The sequence below is a fragment of the Sander lucioperca genome, chromosome 16 (genome assembly GCF_008315115.2).
Source record: "Sander lucioperca isolate FBNREF2018 chromosome 16, SLUC_FBN_1.2, whole genome shotgun sequence".
Taxonomy (NCBI): domain Eukaryota; kingdom Metazoa; phylum Chordata; class Actinopteri; order Perciformes; family Percidae; genus Sander; species Sander lucioperca.
Genome location: NC_050188.1, coordinates 21,879,315 through 21,903,582, shown reverse-complemented (window position 1 = coordinate 21,903,582; position 24,268 = coordinate 21,879,315). Strand labels below are relative to the sequence as shown.

Genomic DNA, 24,268 nt, shown 5'->3' with positions numbered 1-24,268 from the left:
TCATGTGATATGATCGAAAGCTCCAGAACAGCTACTGAATTGACATGGATGAGAGATTTTCCTCAAATGCTATTTCCAAGGTCAATAGCGAAATCAGAAGTTTACATTGTCTTAAAAGCAAGCACAGCATTCCCAAACAGGCACAATAACTTCAGTGTGTAGCAAGAGCGACATAGTTTTATTGGTCTTGAGTTAATTAAATTGAATGGGCAGCTAGAGGGACATTCTTTGTGCGCTGCTTTACATGGTTTCCACAGGACGCGAGAACAACTCTGTTGTAATGTGAGAAATATAAACGGTCAATTAACACATTAAAATTTCCACATTGGAATCACTTAAAAAAAAAAAAAAAAAAAAAAAAGGGGGAAAAAAAGACTTACTCCATAATTTAATAATTTTTATCCAGGAAATAAACTAAGGATTAAAAATATTTTCTTAAAAAAAAAAAAAAAGAAAAAGAAAGCTAACAAAAAGAATAAGATCACAGAGTCAGGTTTTGTTTGGTTGAGAGAATAATAATGGTCAGAGGCACTGGTTTAAGAGGGGGAGAAAGCTACCCTCCATAACTGGCAGGAGGACATCATCCTTCTTTCCTTTGAGTATCAGAGAAGAGAGCTTCTTCTGTCAGGACACAGACATACAGACATAACACGAGCAGAGGCAAGTATTACACTCCTGATCATTACAGTAAGCTCGAAAGGAAAGAGTCCTCTCCCATAAAGAATTTGCAGTTTAAGGTCCAACTCTTCAGAGTAATCATGTAGTGACAGGTTAAGCAGTTCAATGGCGCACTCTCTGTGTAGAGCAGAGCGCTACAGTTAAATATCATGAGTGACAGCACCCAGCATAATGAGGAGACAGGCATTAGGTAAACGAGATAGCATACAGCATCAGCTTAAACGGGACTCAAGTGGCACAGATGACAGGTAAAGAGACAGAGTATAAGGTATTTGTGACTGGAAGTGTCACAGTCCACATGTGCAATTTTTTTTTGCCGTCAGCAGCTCCGGCAGATTCCACCCTCTGGTCACAAGTCAGTTTTGTTTTGTTTGATCTACTCCTCTGAACGGGATATGATACAGGTATTAAGAGAAGAAGAGGGAGGGGCGATTGGCTGGTTCACAGTTCGTTTGGGTTGACGATGGTGAAGTCAGAGTCCTTGCTGTGGGTGGAGCCCTCATCTGGGCTGGAAGAGCCTGAGGTGGTGCCGGCCATCAGGGGGTCATGGAAGGTCCCAGCCGCACCCTCGGGCTCCATTCGCACCAAGCCGCGCCCTCGCCTGATTGGAGGGGTGCGCTCGGCTGCAGCCCTTCCTACTCCTCCTCCCCCTCCCTCGGCGGCCAACAGGTCTCCATCCTGGCACACGAGGATGTAGTCGTCCCAGTTCTTACCCTCGGAGCCGAGGGAAGACGCCACCTGCACACGAGAGATGGTGAGGGTCGTGTCTGTGTCTTTTTCTTGTGTAAGCAAAGATTCCGCCGTCTTACTTGAAATTGTTTACTTTTTTATTAACTTATCTATAGTGCATTTAGTGGAGGTAGAAGGTGTGTACATAAACCAAGGCTGTATAACCACTCACTGCTGCTTGTTTGGCTCCTAAAGCCCAATGTATTCAAATGCAACAAACATCGGACTCCAGGGAACATGTGATTTAACAGTTGCTGTATAATGCAGCATGATTCTGGGTTTCATTCATTCTCATTGGGACAGCTTTTGGGGCCCAAATCAGCAAAGAATCCAATTCTGGTACAAACATTGGATCACTTCTGCACACAGGGTACAGTTTGTTGGCACGAAAATGATGGGATTTAAAAAAAGGTACTGAACACTGGATCAAAAGGTCAAACAATTACACCAAACAATTGAAAACTAATCCTGTCTGAACCGAGAGTTAATACGGTCTGTCTTAACCGAGTAGTTAATACCAATACAGGTGCTGAAAGTGCAGAGCTCTAATTCCAGCAGCCTAAAAGAGGACTGATCGACAATTAACCTGTTGCTCAGGTGGGGTCATCGCCTGTTCCTCCTCTTCTTTCTCATCCGTGCTCTCGCTCCCGTCCTGATCAGAGTCCTGGCTCTGCCTGCTGTTTCCTTGCTGTTGGGGGTCACCCGGGTCATTGCTGGCGCTCAGCGCAGTTTCAGCGGCTGCTGTGATGGTGTAGTGATCGTCAGCGATGGAGATCTCCTCGTTCTCCTCGGCCTCCAGCTGGCTTTGGTTGAAGCGCAGCGCACCCTTAAGGATGTCTTTGACCTGACAGGATCCGGGGCAATACGTCAAGTGTTACAGAGAGACACAGAGAAGAAGCACATTCATAGAGTATAATTACGACAACAACAAAAAAACACTGACAAACATTAACGTGCACTTGCTCAGACTCACTTGTTTGAGTCCAGCCAGTGACACCAGGACCTCATCCTCTTTCTCTAGGTGTTCTTGGAGAATCACATCCTGGATTTTACCTGTAGAGATATAATAAGCAGTCACCCACTCAAGCTATACAACCAGCTACAAAATTCCCTAATCAGTGGAATAAATGATATTAACAAATTGGAAACGTGTTTTAAAATCTAGAGTTGCTTCCCAAAAATTCCCTATTTGCTACCTAATGTACTATATTGAGTCTAAAACTGTATGCATTTTGTAGTAGCATCAAAGTTTCCACAATCTGTGGTGTCCAAAGCATGTGCACTAATATTTTGTTTCAAATGCAATGTGCAAGATGGATAAAAACAATTAAAATGGCCCCCCAAAAAAATGCAAAAACATCTATAAAAAGCCAAAAGAAAATAATAACTAAGTGAAATGAACAGAAATATAATGTAAACAATGAATACATTAAATAATGAATTTAAGCACAAAATACATGCATTTATCCATTTAATCCAATTTCCACACAAACAAATATATTTAAATAAATAAAATGCTGGATTTATTTATTTTTAGACACTAACACACAATTCGTATCGTACTAAGGTCTTCTTTAACAAAAAAAAAAAAAAAAAAAGGAACAACGTTCAAGACTGCTAGTATTTGAACCGATGTTTCATGTTTTAGATGCTGAAAATGAACATGGAGATTTGACCATCTGTTGCTGGTGCATATTTCTCGTGGCTGTACTCACAGATGTGGATGTTCATCATCCTGGCACAGTATTTGCTCATGGCCTCCAGGTCGTTGATCTGGCCCTGCAGGAACGATACCTGGGCTTCCAGGTCCTCCTCCTGTTCAACACAGGTCAGAAACAGACAATAAGAAGCAGAGGGGAACAAAAAGGAGAAAGCTTGGTAAGAGGGATGAAAAAAACCGACAGGAGGAGGGGTTAGGGTTGTAACTGAGAGAGAAGATGAAGAAATGACAAAGAGGGAGAGTTAAGAGAATAAGACGGACACAAAGACATGTGACATGTCTTGTCAGTGAAGTAAAGGAAGTTTACAAGAACAGAGCAAACAGCTCACCGACTCTTTCTTGCCCATGGTCTTGCTGTGGGAGCGAGAGCGAGTGATGTTGAAGAAAGAGTCTTTCTTGGTGGCAGAGAGGGGCGGAGATGAAGTGCTGACATCACTCCCTCTGGAGGGGGGAAAAGGCGGGGAGGCGGCGGACTGAGCCCGCCCACCTGAGAGGCTTTCTATGCTGGGAGAGGAGCTGACTGTCCTGGACCTTTGGCCTGAAAAAGGGTCAGAAGGAGAGAGGACAGAGGACTAAATATCAACACAATACGAATGTGCACAATTTACAAATCGAAAATATAATATATGATATTCTAAAAATCTTACAAGCTTTTACAACAGTGTTATATTGCTAAAGCATGTCTGGCGATTCCTGACCTTGGGATCAGTAGGTCTCATAAAATCATTTCAGCTCAAGGTTCACCTACTGGCTTTTATGGTCCTCCGCTGATGGAGATGCAGTAAAAAAGCTTGAAAAAAGTTATTAAGTGGATGTTGACTTAAGATTTTTTTTCTCACATAATACTGAATAATATACATGTCTATATATCTAAAGAAATAATGAGATGTTATGCTTCGTTTATTCTCAAATGTTTAAATTAAGGAGTAGAAGAGTACCACAAGCATATGAATCCTCGAGCGTGCAATAACTGGAATTATTATAGATTTTTAAATTATAATCAAAACAATGTTCAATATAAAAAAAACAAGAATAAATTGATTCATTACATTTGTATTTATATTATGCATTAATAATTACATTTTAAAATGGAATAGTTCAATTAATTTAACGTTTTAACTTTAACTTTTTGCAATTACTTTTACGTCACCTGCTTCTCACAGTTTTGATTTTGTGAAAATAAAATTTAAAAAAGCAGTTTGCCCACTTAGCGTCAGCAGGAGCTCTGATTGGCCAGCTGTTTTATGTTGGCACGTGTAGAGTCAGACCAATCAGAGCTCCTGCAGCTCTGTGAATGATGTGCGTTACTTAATCATGTATATGCAAATTTATTTAATCAATTAACACTTTATCACTTTATCATAATTAAAAATGATTCAAAGCCTCCATAGAAGGGCACGAGGAAACCATGTTTCTCTGCATTTGTCTTTGTAAAGGAAAAGAAAACTTGCAAACACATGACACATAACAACATTTACATCCACTGGGACATAGAAATGAAGCACACACACACACGGCACGTTCATGAGCACATGATCAAAGCAATGCCGACAGCAGATGCCACAAGTGATCCATGATGTGTATGCCATCAGTGTAATTTCAACAGATGTGGCAAGCTGTGATCTCCCTCTGCTGGTCAAAGTGTTCCATTACATGCTCTGGGCGCTGATGTCCATTTACTGCAGTGTGTACCTAAATATCTTCTAATTAAGCAGCAGGAATACTGCATGAAATGCTGTGTGCAGACATGCAAAGGCAGCGACATGAGTATTGACAAATGGGGGGTGGGGGAGGGGGGGTTCACACAAGCGGTTGCCATGGTAGCAGTTACCTTGTGTGTCAGTGTGAGTCTGAGCTGGGAGAGATACCTGAGACACTCCACCTGAAACTACATCTAACAGACAGGAGAGTGAAAGCTAATGCTGCCACACCCACACATACCAAAACGTTTGCAGATATTCAGAAAATCTGCACTGGCACGTTAATCTGTACATGCTGCCAATTCACCAGTCATTTAACAGCCAACAAGGTAAATGTGCGTGTTCTGCTGCTCACCTTTGCTCAGGTGGACAGGCATGCTCTCGGACTTGAGCAGGCGGTAGTGCTGAGACTGTGCGTGGCTCTGGGTCTGCGGCATGGCGTGGCCTGAAGGAGGCTCAGCCAGTGGGTGAGGCAGGGTGGGCGAGGGCACCGATGCGTGGGAAGTTGATGAGGAGGAGTGTACCTCGGTGTTGATTGGCGAGATGCTGCCGGACCCGCCCGATATTGCTGGAGCGATGAGCTTCCTGCCGAAGCTCAGCAGGCTGCTGGAGACCTTGTTGATGTTGAGGGGGGCGGGTTTTGTACTGGAACCAGAGCTGGAAAGACAAAATTAACTTGAGGTAAAGAAAACAGGGAAAAAAAGCCTACAGATGGAACCATACAATCAACTTTATTCAAGACACAAAGGTCCATAGAAACAACACAACAAATAAATTATATATATATATATATAAAAAACAATACAAAACATTTAAGAATGGTGCCAATGAGGCATCATTTATAAAACATATACAGGCTTCGAGCCCAATGTTTCCAAAAGCAAGATGTGTACCTTGTGTCACTCTTAGAAACATTAACTATGGACACAATGATCATATTCTTAGACCCTGTCAGTCTGCACATGAAGCTATACATAAAATTTCTTAAAACAGCGTTAAAAGTGGGCACATTGTTAGACACAAACATTTCACTGGCACTACTCCACCTAGGGATTTTAAGCACAATTCTCAGTGCATCATTGTAAGCCACTTGAAGTTTTTTCATTTTCGACTCACTAAAATTACACCACAGGTGGGCAGTATACAGTGGAGTGCAATAGGTTTTGAAGAGTGAGATTTTAACCTCAGGGGTGCACATGTGGTTTTGCATGCTTTAGACCTTTATCTACAAATGGTGGATACTTGGGACTGCCTTCCTTTTTCCAAACCACACTTTTAGTGTTTAGATTAATTTACTACCTTCCACGCAACCCACAATTTCATTTTAATCCTGTACAGTATAAAGCTCAACTTGCAGAAACTTGAAACTTGTGTGAATACTTGCCATCACTATGAACAATTCAAACCTTTATATTTGGGGTAAAGTTGTACAGTATATTAACAAAATTACAAGCAGAGGCCATTAACGGTGCATTATCATTTTGGCACTCTCAAGTCTTGAATGTCAAGAGAGTTCTGTTCTTGTATGTGCTAACAAGACCAATTTTCAAAGCAGTTCCTACTTGCAACTGAATGCTTCGTGCACAACACTTATACAACGTTGACATAAAAAAAAAAAAGACCTCAAAGTGTTCACTGAGATGGACTGCCAATATCATGCAAATTTCAAACCTCTGTAATATGATTTTCTAGAGAGATAGAGATAGATAGATACTTTATTGATCCCAAAGGGGAAATTCAAGATGCTGCAATGAAATGAAATGGAAGCCAGTCTAAAATTGGGTGGCATGACCTAAGTACCTTGAGAATGGTGTTCTTTATTGACAAAGAAACTGAGTGACATGCATTGGAAACATTCAAGAAATGAGGAATTCAAACTAACAAACAAGCTCAAGGCAGATTCTTCATTCAGTCATTACATGCAAATCAACACTATAAGAGAACTGTTGTAGAAGCAGTTTGATCAGTGTATTAAGCCATAAATTGGCAAATATATACACTGGTTCGTAACATAACATATCTAAAAACATGTTGCTAACTGTGACACAGCTGGTGACAGGTTTTGAAATTTTCTATGTACATTTTTGAACTTTTTTGATGTGAAAAGTGATGAATATTGAAGTATGCTGTGAATTCAAGAAAAAAAAACACCTCTGTTGTCTGTGAAGGATGAAACTACAAACATTTTACTTCACCCAAAATACTTTCAGATAAAAGTGGACAATTTAAAGGGGTACCCTGACTTTTGATCTTAGAGAGAAGAACAGGTAGGTGTGTGTGTGTGTGTGTGTGTGTGTGTGTGTGTGTGTGTGTGTGTGTGCGCTCGTGTGTGCTTTACCGTGTCCTGTTCATCAGGTCAGCTCCCCTTGTTTTGTAGTAATCCAGGTTCTGCTGGAACTGGTAGTTGACAGGTCGTGGATAGTTCTACAAAAGGGAGGGACAGAATAAACTTTTTTTTGGTTTGCAAATTTACAAGTCAGAAAAAATGTCTGCTGTGCATGATAAACAGAGTGAACATGTCAACCTAAAATCTGTGCATTTCTCACACTATGTGTGCATGCATGACTATGTAAACAAGCAAATGCGTGTGCCTTGATGTTTCTGAGTCAGAACATATGAGCAGCGAGCATCTTTTCTGCTCCCCCCTCACCTCCCTGTCATTAGGGATGACCCCCCCTCCCCCCAGCCGCCCCAGGTGTAACTGTGATGTGGACGTGCTGTGACAAGGTTGTTCACCTGGGGGAAACACTGTCACGTTGGATCAGCACCTTCCTGGATTTTTCATCCCAGGAGAGTAGCGGACAGGAGTGTGTTGAGTTGTTGTGTTTGAGTGTACGGGTCAGTGAATTTGGAGGAGGAACAGAAGATGGTTTGTACCAGGACAGTGAGGTGTTAGCTAAGGTCAAAAAAATGTCGGAGTTAACGTACATACACATCAACAGCTGGTTTTTATATAAAAAGGTAAAGGGAAGAATGTGATTGCTGTGTGTAAAGAGAGGTGTAAGAGAGAGGCCAAGGGCCAAAGAGACAAGGCCTCCGACTTAGTGTGACTGGGAAAGGGAGAGAGCAACAATGAAACAGGAAAAATATACTGACGGCTGCAAGATATGAGGCCAACCTTCATTTACTCTGCTAGATTCTGAATACATATTTTTGCACATTTTCAAATGAACCAACGTAGCAGAAGTTGTCAACACTTACATCATTGTACTACTAGCTACTGTAATTAGGCAATAACATTTCCTAATGATCACTCACGATTTTCCCCTTTAACAATGGGCTATTTCACACTTTTTCATTGTGTTCAAATTCATGATTGACTGAAAAACATACCTGCACACAAAACAGAGGGCAAAAAGACTAGCTGATATCAAAAAGTCAATGTATGCACCCATAACAAAACTGTATTAAAACGTGAGGATTTTGAAAATGAAGCCACTAAATCATATATGCAATTTGTGGCAAGAAGTAATCCTTCTAGCTGGCTCGATCCAGTATGTTGAGTCAAAATCAAATGTTATTCTGACAAATGTATCCTTTTTGTACCACCTTTAGTCTTTTTTGTGGCCAAATCAGGGTCAGTATTGCCAGCCCATATTGTATATTCTAGGGGTCTCAACATTCTTCATACACTCTACAAGACACAGCAGCTGACCAGACCTTTTGTAGCACTGAGCGTGTCACATATCAATGTTGATAGAGACCTTCTTTAACAAGAGTGTAAATAGATGTATATGTTTTGTGGACTTGACAACAGGGGCTTAATGTTTGGTCTGGTTCCCACTAGACACATACCAATGTATTTTTTTTTTTAGGTAGCTGTGTTGTGATATTTCAAAGTCATCTTGCAGAAAGTGTTACTTCTCATTTTCTAGTCACTGTGTGCTTCCTATTTGTACGGCATTATGGGTAAAATAGTCAAACAGTATTAGTGATCTGTGCCCCAACCATGGTCTCTCATAATTCTTAAATGTTGCAGGTCTTAATGGGATTTAGAAAGCTTTATTCATGCGTTACATACAGTATGCATTACAGTTCCTCTTTCTTATTAACTGGTTCATTGACTGCACCTGTGCTTCATCTATTTACAGTAAGTGCCTTAACATCATAAATATTTAACAACTGAAGTGTGAGGAACTGAAACATTTGCAGCCAATTTTAACTTCACTTCTTACACCTAAGCATTTTTTTCACTATGTTATTAGTCTACAGTACATGATGTTGTTTGAGGATTTCAGCCCAGTGTTTTGTGTGTAGGCAAGTGTTTCACTTCTGCAAATCTTCTCCCACGTCTGCAAAAAACAAGAGAAACTAGAAGGGCGCTCAAAGAGCACAGACATTGGCCAAGGCATACGCTATCTCAAAATGTTAACGCAGTGTGAATTTTCCCAGTCGGGATCTAATTTTCCCAATAATTCTGACACAACATGAATGCAGCACATGGGCCCTATCTCGCAATGTTACCAAAAGTGAAAAATACTTTGTGTATCTGCCCCGTGATTTGGATCTGGTCCAAAAATGAATGGATTCTACTTTGGCCCATGCTACACCCTTCTACTAAGTTTAAAGAAAATCAGGCAAGTAGTTTTTCCGTAATCCTGCTGGCTGACGGACAGACAAACAAACAAACAAACCAAGCTGAAAACATAACCTCCTTGGCGGAGGTAATTATTCTGTTAGCACAGTATCTCCTCAGAACTGAATAATTCTCACTTTCTCTTCTCCATTTTAACTTGTGACAGGCATAATGAAAGTGCTTAATATACCACAACAGGGTTTTTCAGGGAAATCGAACAGTAACAAACACTACTACTAAACCACACAACTGCTAATCTTAGAAACAAAATCAACATGTACAGTAATGACAGTACAATAATCTTCCAATTACTTTTGCAAGTGTGGTTGTTTGCTTACTTTGGGATCTCGGAGGAAAAGAGCCTTTTGCAGCAGGGAGTTGATGTCTCCTAATGGAGGATAGTGCATTAGCAGGCCAAGGCAGGTCTGGAAGTTACTAGCAATGACTGAAACAGACAGAAGAACAAATGCAGTTAGAAATCTAACCTCAGAATTCATTCAATTACAGTACGTTATTGCATTTGCATTGTGTCACATTTCAGAATTAGCCAGTATTAGTAAAAAAAAAATCTCAGAGCATTCAGTCTTGCTTAAACATGCTAAATGGACACTCATGTATTAGAATGCAATATGGCTTCCTTAGACATGATAGCATATGCTTTTACAAATAGTTTCAAATGAAAAAAACACTTTAGCGCCATACCATGAAACTTGGCAAGCACTGAGCAACTCAGTGCTTGCCATCAATCCTTGCATTCTTCTACCTTCAGTGTACCCTTCAGAAAAGCACCTCTCTGATGAACAGCTTCCTCTTTGTGCCCAGGACACTTAAAGTATAGCTGTAACAGCACTACAGTGCTACTGATTAACTATCACTTTGTCTTTTGTGTTCAGCGTTTGCAACTTAGAACTTTGTATTTTCCTTTTCCTTTTAAAAGTATGCTTGGACATGAAGTTGAATGTGCAGATTGATTGTAAAGTCTTCTGAAATGCTGTATGTATTTGGTTCCTTGGCAACAGTTCTACAGCAACAGGGATTTAATGTCTTACTTAAAGACACTTAAGCAGGCACGATGTTTGCCGATATTAGAGCTTAAACCCCCATCTCGCCTGTATGGCAGCAAAGATCTACTGTATTCTATTTAAAGCAATATGACTCCATCTGATTAAATGAGGTGGATGGAGTAAATCACATTCTTCCAGTTAAGAGTTTCTTATGAATAGGACATGCTGCAAAGACAACACATGGGGTTATTGGATTATTTCAGAAATAAATGGCGCATACGAGCATCTCGGATGTAGAGCAGCATGGCCACAAAGATGTAGTCCACCAGGTCCAGAGTGATGCTGTCAGCAAACAGGGCATCCCACACCACCAGCAGGTCCTGGAGTGGGAACTCGCGGCCGAACAGCAGACGTACCCACCGGCTGCAAGACACAAAGGGACAGAGAGAGAAAAAGAGGGTAACTGTATTTGTGTACAGCTGAGGGTCAAAGTATCAGATGCACTGAGCTACAGGTGTAAGTACTGACATGCCGTAGATTTGCGGGGCAATCTCCAGCCGGTTGACGTGCATGTGCAGTTCAACGTCGTGCTTCTTCACCAGCTGGTCCTGGATGCGGTTGACTTTGGTCACTATGGCAACAGATGGCCCCGAGTCCTGGGGCCGTGCAAACGGGATGCTGGTCAGCATCTCTTCCTTACCCTGGAACAATAGATCATTATGTAGTTATTATATAATTATATAAACATATATTTCTATGTTATATGTTATATAACAGTCACAAACAGCATCTATGTCAATATGATCAACATTTACGGGATAAGTTGAAATGGGGCAATACTGACAAATACAGCGTTAAAATTGTCGGATTTTTAACCAAAGTTTATTTTAAGCCTAAATGTGCAGTTTTTTCTATTTAGATATTGAAACATTCATTAGCGTTATAAACCCTTTTTGTGTCATTTTTATGAAATCAATCCCCATTTTTAATACTATTTATAGTCAGCATATAAGTAAGCAATAGCCACTCAATGTATTGACATTCTGTTATCACCTCACTGTAAAGTAATTTAGATTGTTGGTGGCGGAATCCGCTATTCTCATCCTGGATTCAAATTACCTACCTACAGTGAGAATAAAGGATTCACAGGAAATGTTGTAATGTTTACTGTTCACTCTCCTATAGGCATATCAAACATGTTAGGTTACTGCTAACATAAACCCAACATTTCCTAATGCAGCTAGTTCAAATTAAAAGGGCAACTGGCAAAACATGAGAGGGCTTTTATTGTGAAGCAGTCACAGGAAACGCATGCATTTGTAACCATGATCATTCATCAAAAATGTGTTTATAAAACAAGACAATAGTCATGTCTGGCACTATTTTTGGCAGTGAATCAGTTTTCAATATTGCAGTTAGTAATGAAACAAGACACAGCAGCAGTCACACACTCCCAGTTTCTCTACAACCAACTCTTCACTGTGACCTGCTGATCCAAGCATGCTGTAGCATTTATCGCACTTGCCGTTACCCCAGTAACCACAGATCTCGTCAAATCAACCAGCAATGACATTTTGAGGATTAATCCTTAGTGTGAAATTCCTTTCGTTAGCATACCAGGTATACTGTCATGTCTTCTGTGTAGTCATTATAGCGCAATCAGCCAATATTGTTTTACAATGCACAATCAATTACTGTAATTACAACGTCAAAAGCAGATCTTCAGATCAAACTGACCTTCCTCACTTCCCTCTCATAGCTGGAGAACCACGGCTCTGCTGTCTCCATCAGCTGTGAGAACAAGGCGCTATAGATAGAGGTGTGTGTAATGAGCAAACAAAGAGGGGGAACATATTGTGAGATGGAAACAGACATAAACCAATTCCAGTTATTAGAAAAGTAATGAAATTTCGGAATATGAAGACTTGTTATTTGTCCGATATTAGGAGTGTACTCACTAGGCATCGTGCTCAAGATACGCTGGGTTCAACAGACACTTCATCTCCTCACTGTAGAAAAAGAAAATTTGATCTTTCTTCTGACTTCTGACTAGAGCACTGGCTTTTGAAGCAAATGCAGGTCTAAAAAGGTGTTTATGGCAACTAAAGGGTGAAAGAAATAGTTTTACGGCTTCGAAGAACTGACCTGGGGCTGGCCGTCTCGCTGGCATGCTGGAAGGCTTGATGGTCACAGTGCAGCACAAACACTATGGGAGCCAGCAACTCGTGCATCCCCTACAGACAGAGAAGAAGAGAGTGGAAGACGTTAAAGGGTAGTGGAGAGAGAAATGATGGTTCATTTGTGGTCAGTCTTTCTTTAATAGTGATGCACGAGGTTTCTAATCTGTGAGGACAGGTTTAATTTAGACATTGTTAGCCACTGCCCAGCCATGTGTCACTTCCAGTTTGCAAAAAAGATGCTGCACTGGCCGTCTATTCATTCGCCGGCACCTGTTACAGACACTGATAATGATTAGGTTACAAAGGCATTTTGTTCTTTTGTCTGAGCATACTAGACACACACACACAGAGAGAGAGAGAGAGAGAGAGAGAGAGAGAGAGAGAGAGAGAGAGAGAGAGAGAGAGAGAAAGAAAACCCAAACAGAGACATCAAAAGAACCCATTTTCAAGGACCTTTAAGGGAAAACAAAGATGTCCGACTTTTACATTTAAGCTCGGTGAATGAGCTGTTGGGACAATGTGTCACTCGTACCTGTTTATACAGTAACTGTTCATTTTCTCTGGCATAACAGAAGAGAATGTCTGTCAGCTTGGTCCTCACGTCGTCATCCTGGAAGTAACGAATCTCAGGAAACCTTGTGCAAAAAGAAAGGAATTGTTAACCTCATGTTGACATCACAAAGCTTTCAGGTGTTGAAAAAAACCCAGTAGTAAAACAAATACACAGAAAGATGATGATACTGACGTTCTCAACACGTCCTGTTTGATCATCCCCTTCAGCTCCTTATCTTGGAAGAACTTGTTCCACAGGCTCTGGACAGGAGAGGAAAAAATAAGACAGAAAGTGACCTGGGGGATTAGAAGAGCCAATGTGACACGACAATAATTAGAAATGGTGACTGGAAAAATCCATCAATAGGGGGTAGATGGATCAAACTGCCTTTCCAAAACCAACATTTTACAAAGCTGTTTCTACAACTTTTCAAAAGCAATAACTTTCTGACATTGATTGTTTAATAAATGACAACATGCTAATTACAGACCAGACACTTTGGTTTAATACAGTTGCTTTTTGTGTATCAAGAGTTCATCTCAAAATAACTATTTTCCATATAATTAGTAGCTACTTACTGTGTTGAGTTTATAAATAATAATGTTAATTCATTCTTGGACACTCTATTCTTCACATAAATTGAATTGTATCCTTGTCTCTAGACAGTTTTACATCTTTCATGTTTAGCTAACCTGCTGTGTCCTGACTACAATACTTAACACTTAGCAATTCATTTGAATGAATCAACAGGAAGTGTACCAATCGCACACTGTCTGTATTTTCTCTATAATTAGTAGCAAATTACATATTCCGTTCCAGGAAACCTCCCCACTTCCCTAGATGGCCAGTAACAGCTCTTGTTTACTCTCTGTTATTATCAGTGTGGCTGTTTGAGTCCATGTCATCACCAAATTCAGAAACTATAAGTGGTAAAGCAGCAGGCAAATTAATTGGGAGATGAAAAATAAATGTTAGAAAAAAAAAAAACTGAATTATTTTTGGAATATTTTTAAACACTTTATTAATTGTCTAATCCAACATCAATTCAATGGCTTCATAATTACTTTTTAAAAAAATCTGTTAATGAATCACTGAAATGGTCTGTAATTATTGCAACAACACATTCTGTAGGGAATGCATTAGGGTCACATTTTGTATGCAAATATGAAGCAACTGACTAACAAAGAAAAGGAGACTGATGCCACACACACTCACCCCTTCATCCTGGGACAGGGGGTTGTTGACCATCAGGTCCTGCTGGCCTGCAGCCTTGCGAGGGTTAGTGATGTGCTGTGACAAAAAAGAAAAACACACCACAAAGACGTCAATAACAGCCATTCACAGATCAGCGATCAATTAATTCCTAAAGGGCTGCACTGCCAAAAATGCATGACCGTATTATAACCGGGGTTCCCTCAACTATAGCAGTATATACTGTAGGCGGGTATAAGTTCTATTACGTTTTAAATAGCTATGGTAGTTGAAACAGTGAATAGTTCCTTTTAAGGTAATTCATAATAGAATTTCTTAAGATTATAATGAGAGACATAATGCTCCACACATTGCTGCAGAAACAACAAGCTACTGCAACTTTGGATGACTGTATAACCATTTTCACATCATGCGGAGGGAAACGGCCACACAGAGGCGCTCTCACCGTCTCTTTGATCTTCTCATACTGGGCCCGGAGCTCATTGGTCTTGTTGATCCACTGACCCTTGTCTTCTGGAAGAGCCTCCAGGTACAACTGCAGACAACCAGCACACAGGTTAGTGCATGCTCTCAAAAGTCGATAACATGCCCACAATTGACACAGTCAAAACTAAACTCGAGGCCGCTGTTTCCAGCAAAGAAGGTCTGCGAGCTGCCAGAACAGCTGTCTTTTTCTGCGCCAGGGAAACTGCCAAAGCCACTTTAATCAAACTCGATAGGACTGCTTGATCCACTTGGCAGTTACCTTCCAGCATACGCTCCGAAAGCGGCTGCTCCTCAGTCGACCGTTGATGCCCGCCTGCCGGATCCTGGCCAGGTAATTACTGTTGAGGAACAAGTCGTCCCATTCTTTCCTGTGCAGGGGAAGGGAGGCAGAGGACAAGGAGATTTATGAGCTTCTCAAACCAAATTGGGCACGGTATTGCATCTAATTTGTCATCCAGCAGTAAACCAGGAGGCTGGAGCAATGAGTTGGGCCAAGAGTTTATGGTACACCCACACAAGAAAATGCTGGAAACACTCACCTGTATGAGAGGAAGGTTGACTGAGACTGTGAGTTAGTGCTGCTGTCAAGAGATCCTCCTGTTAAAGCAGACACACACACACAACCACAAGGGGGAGATGTGAATAACCGGTGCAAAGGAGTGAAACTAGAAATCAATCACTTTTAAAGCTTAATAAACAAAAATATATCCTTTGAATTACTATAATAAAGGAACTGGCCTATTTCCTGCTTCCAAATGACGCATCAGTTATTTTTGGGGCTTCTTTCTCTAGTCATGTAGTGTAGCAAAAAGGGGCCAGAAGCAGGGAAAGTGACATCAGAGAGTAGAGCACCATACTCCTCTTTGTCTTTATTGGCGGTAATAAGTCTAATTTGGCCTGCAGGTGAACATGCATTCAAGTCAGAGAGCTGTCTATCAACATTAGTAGAGTAGATCATTCCACAGGGACATTCAGCATGAATATTCATCAGTTCCACAACATGCCAGCCCCCAACATCTTCTCTCTCTCACACATAAACATAAAAACACCCTCAGCCCGGGGGCGTCGCCTGCCACGTCTGTGAGTCATACTTCACAGTGACCTCCACATTTCTTTTTTTTTTTGTACCATCTCCTTCTACCTAGAAGTTATTGTGACTCTCTCTTCTACTCTATGTCTCCTCTACTGGTCACTCCTCTGAATATAAGAGTAGGTACATATACTGACAGACAATTCTTTTATGAAGCGATTTAACAAAATATTAGAGCCCGGCATGTAGGAACAAATGAAGAACTGTCTCAACTAGGGGTGTAACGGTACGTGTATTCGTACCGGACTGTTTCGGTACAGGGCTTTCGGTACGGTGCACGTGTGCGGAACATAAGTCAATTTTCGTGTTTCCACACGAACATATTAAGTGGCGGAAGTCTCCGCGTTCAGCGCAAATCCCGCCCTGCAGCTTAATTCTAAAGTTCACTATCACTGTACAGATTGCCTACACCAAACACTGATCTTTAAACCTACCCGCCGTCACTGTAACCTAAACCAATGAAATCGACTGCAGGGCGGGATTTCCGCTGAAGTGGTTTGGGAAAAAAAATAATAATCACACACCGCACGCTGTACAACAACATACACGGCACGCTTTAGCCCAGCCTCTCGCTAGCTAGCGTCATGGCCAATGCAGACAAGCCCATAGACAGTATGGACAAGCCGGAGCTCGAAGAGCCACCCATATCATTAAGGTCTCTTGTTTGGGAACACTTCGGTTTCCCAGTAAAATACGGACAAAGACTAGTCGATAAGACGAAAGCAGTGTGCCGACATTGCTCAGGAATGATCGGGTATGTTTCTGGCAACACTTCAAACTTGTTAACGCACTTGAAAAGGCATCACGTGAGTGTGAACATCACTACTACAAGGAAAAAAATTACCGTAATTCAAACGCAGCTCCGGTTGGCATTTAAACAGACCTTTGCTGGTAATTCCGATCGGGCCAACGCAATAACGAAAGCAACTGGTGTTTTTATAGCAGCTGATCTACGACCATACTCTTGGTTGTTGAGAACACTTCACACTTTGGAAAAGTTATATATATTGTTTTAATATGAGCAGGCCTACAAGCTGGGATTGGTAATGCTACACTGTAATCCATTATTTTATCCAGTTATTTATCCAGTTATTTATTTATATTTTTCATTATATATTTTATTATGTGATATTGGTTTGAGACTGAGTATTTTATTTAGTGGAGAACTTTGCAGCAGTATTTTATTTCTTATTCTTTTTTTATTTTATATATATTTTATTTATTATATTTTATTAAAAAGTGTTTAAAAGTGTAAACAAATTGTTAAAAAAAAGTTTATAGTAATAAACAACCTGCAGTTTAATGTTTGCATTTCTTTCCCTTACTGTACCGAAAATGAACCGAACCGTGACTTTAAAACCGAGGTACGTACCGAACCGTGATTTTTGCGTACTGTTACACCCCTAGTCTCAACACGACAGAAACACCAGTACATTTTGAGTTTAGGCACTAAAATGTCTTTGCCACAGGTTGTGTTTGGGAGTTTAAAATCATAGTCTGCTGTGAGAGTTGACATACTGTTGCGGTTCTTGTTGAAATTATTGAGCGGGTCGAAGCCCGTCTCCTGCTGCTCATCTGTCTGGAGCGGGTGGCGGGTCTCAAAATTGGGGTGCTGCATGACCGCTACCCAGCCGGACCTGGAGACGGTAAAGGAGATCAGAGAGAAACCAGAAAAAAGAAACCGGAATTAAATGACAGGATAGTGCAACAGCACAGCTAGCAGATCCGCTAGTGACTACCCAAACTACAGGCCAAACTTTGAGAAGCTGTTATGCATGACTTTTAAACTCAGAAAACAATCCAAAATCGCGAAAAGATAAAGCACAGCAGCTTCCCTTTAAACTGACTACCATCTACTGATAGAGAAACTGACCTTTGATCAGGGATTGTGCTGACAGGCGTCTGCTCTGCTTCAATCTTCTTGAGCAGGAGTATTATTCTGAGCCTGACCTCTTCATGAAGGGCTTCATGCAAAATCGATGTACTGCAACCACCGAAGTCCCCCTGCTACTAACATTAAATGCAGTGGAACTGTTTAATCTCTGGACTTACTGTCACAGCCTCGTGATTCTCCTCAGCCAAGACTCAGAAGAAAAGGATGACTCTGCTAGAAGAAGAAGAAGAAACAATGATGAAACTAAACACCTTCAGCGCACAGGGAAATAAAGAACATTGTTCTTAACGGGCCAAAAACAATGTTGGTGTTATCTCTAAAAGAACGAAACAAAGAAAACAGGAAGCAGAAAAAGAAAAACTATTGTCATGTACTGACTGACTATCTATTGGACTTCTACTGTGTGATGCCTTTAAAAACAATGTAGCTCAGTCAAGGAGGTAGTGGAGAGTAAAATCACTACTTTATATCTTAGAATAGCATTTGCATAAAGCTTGACATCTAATTCACTCTATGCCATAGTTATGAAAATCAAACTGGGATATATAATGAAGACATGAGTGAATAGGCTAACTAATAAGTAGAGCCCGACCGATAAAGGATTTTTAAGGCCGATATTTGGTGATTTAAAAATCCGATATTCCGATATATTGGCCGATATAGATAGATCATACTGGATTTAAAAAAAATAAATAAAAGATTGTGTGTGTGTGTGTGTATATATATTATATATATATATATATATATATATATATATATATATATACACAATTTTTTATTTTTTTTTTAATCCAGAAACGCGTAACAAAACATAAACAGATTTCCCTAACATTAGTTATTTGTAGTTATTTATGAGTCCTCACTAAAATAATGTGATAATGCAGTTTAAAAATATTATTGTCACAACAGAACAGAGGAACATCAAAAATAAAATGTATAAAAGTCCTTTGAACAAAAACACAATAACAAAAAAAAAAAAAAAATCAATGAGTGTTGCCAACAGGGACGTTGTAGAGTGCCCTCTGGTGGACAAACTATGCAACGCCAACACTCATAACATGGTTGAAGGGTGTTTTGTCCGTTTTTATTTTATTTTTTAAATATTCATTTATCGGCTATTATAAATGCCGATACCGATAGTTTGGAAAATGCCTAATATCGGCCAATAATATCGGCCCGCCGATACATCGGTCGGGCTCTACTATTGAGTTTGGTTACACTTGTGGTTCTTTGCATCGATGATCACAAACAGAAGTTGCTGTTTATTCACATTTTGCATTCAACACAACTTTGCAGCATGAGATAAAACAGTGACAGAGTTTGCTGTCAGTGAAGAATGGCTTAAATTAACATGAAGCACTTGAGCTGCCTGATGCCCCGCCATGCTCACTGTGATATATTAAACATAAGCAGTGATGCTAATGAGGTCATTAAGTAGGCAAATTAATGCATCCATTACATATTTTGATGTCAACACACTGGTCTTCACATAAGACATAGACAGTATTAAATGCTGGTTACAGCATCTGAAATGTCAGGATTTTATGCGTTTCTTACATAATAGTAAACTGACTATTTTTGTCATTTTGGACTGTTGGGCTGAATAAAAGAAGACATTTTAAGATAGATGGATACATGGATTCTAGAAAATTAAAAGTCATTTTTAATAAGAAGTCTGAATTTTTTGTAACAACACTTTTAATTGGCTACAGCAACCCCTTGACATCTAACCAGACGTTCAACCAACCAATCAGGCCCCAGTCTAGTCCAGAAGGCCAGAATTGGTTAGCCTATACTGTAAATAAACAGAACAAACATTTCAGAAGTTTGCTAGCAGCAGCAGCAAGAAAAAGCTATGCACTCATATACTAGTTCTAAATAGTTTGTTAACAGTGATGGAACAATGCATCTAAAAATCAGTTGATCATCTGAAAATTACATCGACAACAATTCTGATGATCCATTAATTGTCAAAAAAAGTGAAAAAAGTCATTAATCAAGCAAAACTGCACAATATTCTTTGGTTCCAGCTTCTCAAATAATTATTTACTGTCTAAGTACTTCTGAGTTTTGGATTGTTGGTCAGACAAAGCAAGACATGTGAAAAGAAGACACTACCTTAGCCTAGGGGATATCATAATGGGAATTTTTCACTTAAGTCTGATATTTAAATCGACTAAAGTATTTGTTGATTAATCGTCAAACAACATTGTCAGATTAACTGGAGTTAATAAGTAATAAGAGTTGCATCAGATCAGTGCATTGTGAGAGCTAAATGTGTCAATTTATGATTTTAGCTCAAATTGTATGGTTGGGAAGCAGACAAAAAAAGGATTAGGATTGACAATATTGTCATAGTTTGAAGCAGGTAAACCCTGAGCCAATGTCTCTCTGCCAAAAATCACAAAAGTTTAACTTTCTCTGTGAGACATCACTATCTAGGTTAAACAATTCTTCCTCCATTTTTTTTTATCTGGCTTGGGATTATTCCACGTTTATGAATATGGTTAGCCTAATGCACAGGCCTACAGAACAGCACGCTTCTACAGCGCATTATGTTTCCTTTCGCTTTATTAATTGTGGAAATAACACAACAAAAGGCATCTCTTAAACCTATTAACCAAGTGAATGGGACAACGCTCGATAAATCAGCTACACACGCCATCAAAATAGAAATAATTTTATATGCATAATGTATGTGCCTGTTTTTTCGGCAAACATCTGTTCTCCTCAAAGACCAATGCTCTCCTTAAGTCAGAGGGGGTTTTCTCCCTTCCCTCATAAAAAGGATATTATCCCATTAAATAATCGTAACTAATCCACAACTATAGGAAAGGCAGAGGAATGCTGTGTATCTCCAATAATGCCTGTTTTCTTAGTTTCACTTTAAAAGATTGGCATGGAAGATTGATTAAACCCTCCTGAGCAACAACTACAAATAGTACAGTAGTCACCTCGCACAGAATATCAAATTCCTATCATCACTATCTGACTAATATTTGCATTGCACAAAGTGTCAAAAGATATTTTGAGGAACATTTTCCCCACAGGCCTGCAAACACATCATTTGCCCCTTCTTTCCAAAAAAAATAAATAAATAAAAAAGTCATCCTAAAAGTCATCCTAAACTTTCCAAAGAGGCCTTCTCTGATCTCTCGCTGCTCCTTGTGCTTTGAGGAGGCATGTCTTGTGTGTAAGCCTTTGTGAAGGGAATGAAAGTGATGAAAGGGAAAAAAACGATGCGGGTAAAAGACTCGAGGCCTCGCCGTGTTAGCACAGTGCCTGAAGCGAGTCTTGTCTTAGCCTTCTGCTGCCTTTATTACATCTTCCCAGAGTCGAACTGAAACGACATCCTAACTTTACTACATAATAATCAAGGCAAATAAGCTTCTGCATAATTTAATCCACAGCAACTGGAGACACCTCAATAATTAAAAAAACGAATCTTTTATGAAATAATCAAATCAATACATAATGTAATGCATAAATAAATCAGCAGACAAATAACACTGCGTCCATCTGTTCTGAGGTAGAGGATGTGTCCCTGGGATTTACAACATCAGCCCGCGAAGCTACATCTGAACTGTAGCCGTTATATTATCTTGTTGCATACATTGAGATTTCTCAACCACTTTCTTTTTCAAAGTTATCGCCTCAAGCATGATTTCAAAAGGAGCAACGCCGATGTTTTGGATTGTGTAAAGCACACTGGAAGCATACCAAACCCCCCATACTAAAGCCCTTCCTTCAATAATCCTCAATGTGTGCTAAAAAACATTTCACTTCCCTTTTTAAACACACATTGCATCTTAAAGCGACCGCAAATATCACTGTATTTCCCACTTGAATAGCATCACATTCTTTAGGGCCATGAGAATATTTCAGAGACACCGATCAGCTGAACAGCAAGGTGGTTCACCTCAATACAGAAGCCAGGTTAACAAATTCACTTGAGATCTTCAAAATGCAGAAGCAGGTTCGGTTCACGTACCGGCCGGCTAACGACATGCTAGATATCCCACGTTCAAGCTGCGCTGACACAAAGAAGAGCTTCAGCCTGCTCCAAGCTCATTGGTCTAAAAGGCACGAAGGCTAAACTATTCTGAAATTAAACCCAGATTAAAGTGTATTAAATGTGTTGCTGAGGTGCCTGCATAATATCCATTTAGAGACATCTGACTGAATTACAAGTGAAATAAACAGGCCGCAGCCTTGTTTTCAGCCCTGGGAAATACATAAATGAGAATGATTATTAAGTATTGACTAATAACATTAATCATTAGTTGAACCAGTCCACAAGTCTTTATTTCCATGAACCGTTGTCAGAGCAGCCGTCTAATGTAAAGTAGATTCAGAAAGAGAATCAGGTGCTCTTTAGAGGATGAATATTCAAATAGGAGTCTGCAAACGCGATGATAGGAGCCGTCACTGGGAGAGGCAGATTGTAGTTTAGTCAAAGTAAAACATCCCAGCTAAACAAACTCACATGCCTCTACTTCAGCACACAGCAAGACCCCAGCAGCCTTCAGTCACATGCTCCACAAGAGGCTGCTGGAAACATGCTTGGGACCTTAACCCTTGCAAAATACCGTGAACTTGCTGGATCTTGATTGATTCAATTACCAAATACATTACAAGAGATGAAATCTGACAGATATCTGTCTGTATACAAAAAACAGAGCAGTGTTTCACCTCCATAAGGAATCACAAGACAAATCAAAGGGGTAGTGAGAAGGATTTTTTTTCTCTTTTTTTTTTTTTTTTCTTGTGAATTGCTGGATGATATTACCTCTTCAGGTCTCTAAAAGAAAACTCAATGACTTATGCAATGTGTGCCAAGTAATCATAAGTACACAATACACATAGTTTCCTTCTAACAAGTCACAAGCCAAAAATGTTGGGAATCAAAGCACAAGGGGAAGACCTGCAGTGCAAGAAGAACAAGGAAGAAACCCATAAGCAGTAACAATCAGTAATTTGCAGGAACAGACTCAAGTTTAGCGAGTATTACAAATTTCCCCACCACTGACTTGACCTACAAACTACTGTATTTCCTATCACTATATTTATCAATGCAGACATGTATAGTAAAGGTCAGCTATTGTCTCCCAGCACAACAGGTAGGTTAGTTACAGTTATGGGACAGTGGTCAACAACACAGCCTTGATTTTTGTCTCTAGTCAGGAGGCTTTTACCTCTAATCCAAAATAGCCTGCACAATTTTTAGACTACTGTATACTTTCCCTGCCTACATATTTGTAGTAAACTGATTCTTGGAAGTGTGAAGAGTTGTGTGAAACCGCATTAAACCGTGCAGGACGGCAGGCAATGGTAGCTGTTACCATACTCCTGCACTGCCCTGAACCCATCACTAAATCTGTTAGGCAGGGTGGGCCAGCCCGAGGAAATAGGTTAAAGGCAACACGACACGACACTAAAAAAATCTGTCATAAAGAGGAACCGTTTTTACAGTTCTGACGCCATAATTCATAGCCAGCACTAACAATGTATCTATAATTTGACGTAAAACGCACAGTGTCCGTCCTTCATGCACCACGTATGTAGACAACCAGAAGTATTATCAATGCAGGCATCTAGGCAAAACGCCAAACAACAGCTAAGCTAGCTAGTATCCTGTGTGGGCTAACAATGCTAAATGAAGTCTGTGCTAGTTAAATAAACGCACAAAGACAGGCCGTAGTTATCAACGTTGACTGAATATGACTACATATGACAGGGAGCAGGTAAGATAATGTGACGTTAGCCTGGCTGTTAGCAAGTTGCAACTGACCCGATGCACGGGCCTGTAAGCCACGAGACAAACTCGTAACACACTCTCCCACACACACAAACACAAACACACACACACACAGGCTAATATAAGTGTAAGTAATGTCACCATAGTAATCCATAACCCGCTGTTGGATCCCAGTGTGTTGCAGATACCTGTTCAGATCATGCAGGACTCCTCATTCTGATGTGTCTCTCGAGCTGTCTGCTGACTTGTAAACAGTAGCGCGAGTCAGGCGGATACGCTGAAGACCAGCTGACTGATCATGTGACCAGGAAGATTTCGCTCTTGAACCTTTACAGTAATTCACCTGTAGACAACATCATAAACGACAAAAATGTGGTTTTTGTTTCAAGGCAATAATAAACGAGAAGTATATCACTATTGCTTAAAATCGGTTGTTAATAAGAAAGTTTGGTTGCCAGGTTGTGGAGACTCTTTATGGCTGGTGTAGCTGTCCTCCTTCAGCATGACACTTATAATAATGTTTATCAGTCAATAATAAAATTTTATCACAAAAAAAGGTTACAGGTATATGTTATTTAGCTGTGAATAAATTGGTTTTGTTTTCCGTTCAGTGGTCAAACAATACATTGGATGAGTTTACCTGATAAACTAAAAGACAAAATGTCCTATAAAGCTGGTAAAGCTACAG

The 24,268-nt window shown here is 40.1% G+C and overlaps 1 protein-coding gene across 9 annotated transcripts; it reads right to left on the bottom strand.

Annotated features, from left to right (window-relative positions):
* Window positions 1–157: 157 nt before the first annotated feature.
* tbc1d5 (TBC1 domain family, member 5) lies at window positions 158–23,883 on the bottom strand. Of its 9 annotated transcripts, none has more exons than XM_031322981.2 (23): window positions 23,769–23,883; window positions 17,981–18,032; window positions 17,447–17,565; window positions 15,378–15,435; window positions 15,098–15,206; window positions 14,798–14,887; window positions 14,356–14,430; window positions 13,333–13,400; window positions 13,120–13,222; window positions 12,553–12,641; window positions 12,366–12,416; window positions 12,145–12,214; window positions 10,936–11,108; window positions 10,688–10,830; window positions 9,742–9,848; window positions 7,166–7,251; window positions 5,183–5,484; window positions 4,959–5,021; window positions 3,457–3,665; window positions 3,123–3,222; window positions 2,381–2,460; window positions 1,994–2,251; window positions 158–1,416 (listed from the first exon to the last, which is right to left on the bottom strand). In XM_031322981.2, exons 3-23 carry the CDS (start codon window positions 17,544–17,546, stop codon window positions 1,120–1,122), a joined length of 2,631 nt encoding a protein of 876 aa, XP_031178841.1. In that variant the 5' UTR covers window positions 17,547–17,565; window positions 17,981–18,032; window positions 23,769–23,883; the 3' UTR covers window positions 158–1,119. The 9 variants fall into 9 exon arrangements, with proteins under 9 accessions (XP_031178841.1, XP_031178837.1, XP_031178840.1 ...); XM_031322977.2 differs by having other exon boundaries at window positions 17,802–18,035; window positions 23,769–23,864; XM_031322980.2 differs by having other exon boundaries at window positions 17,447–17,584; window positions 17,980–18,035; window positions 23,769–23,864.
* Window positions 23,884–24,268: the final 385 nt, after the last annotated feature.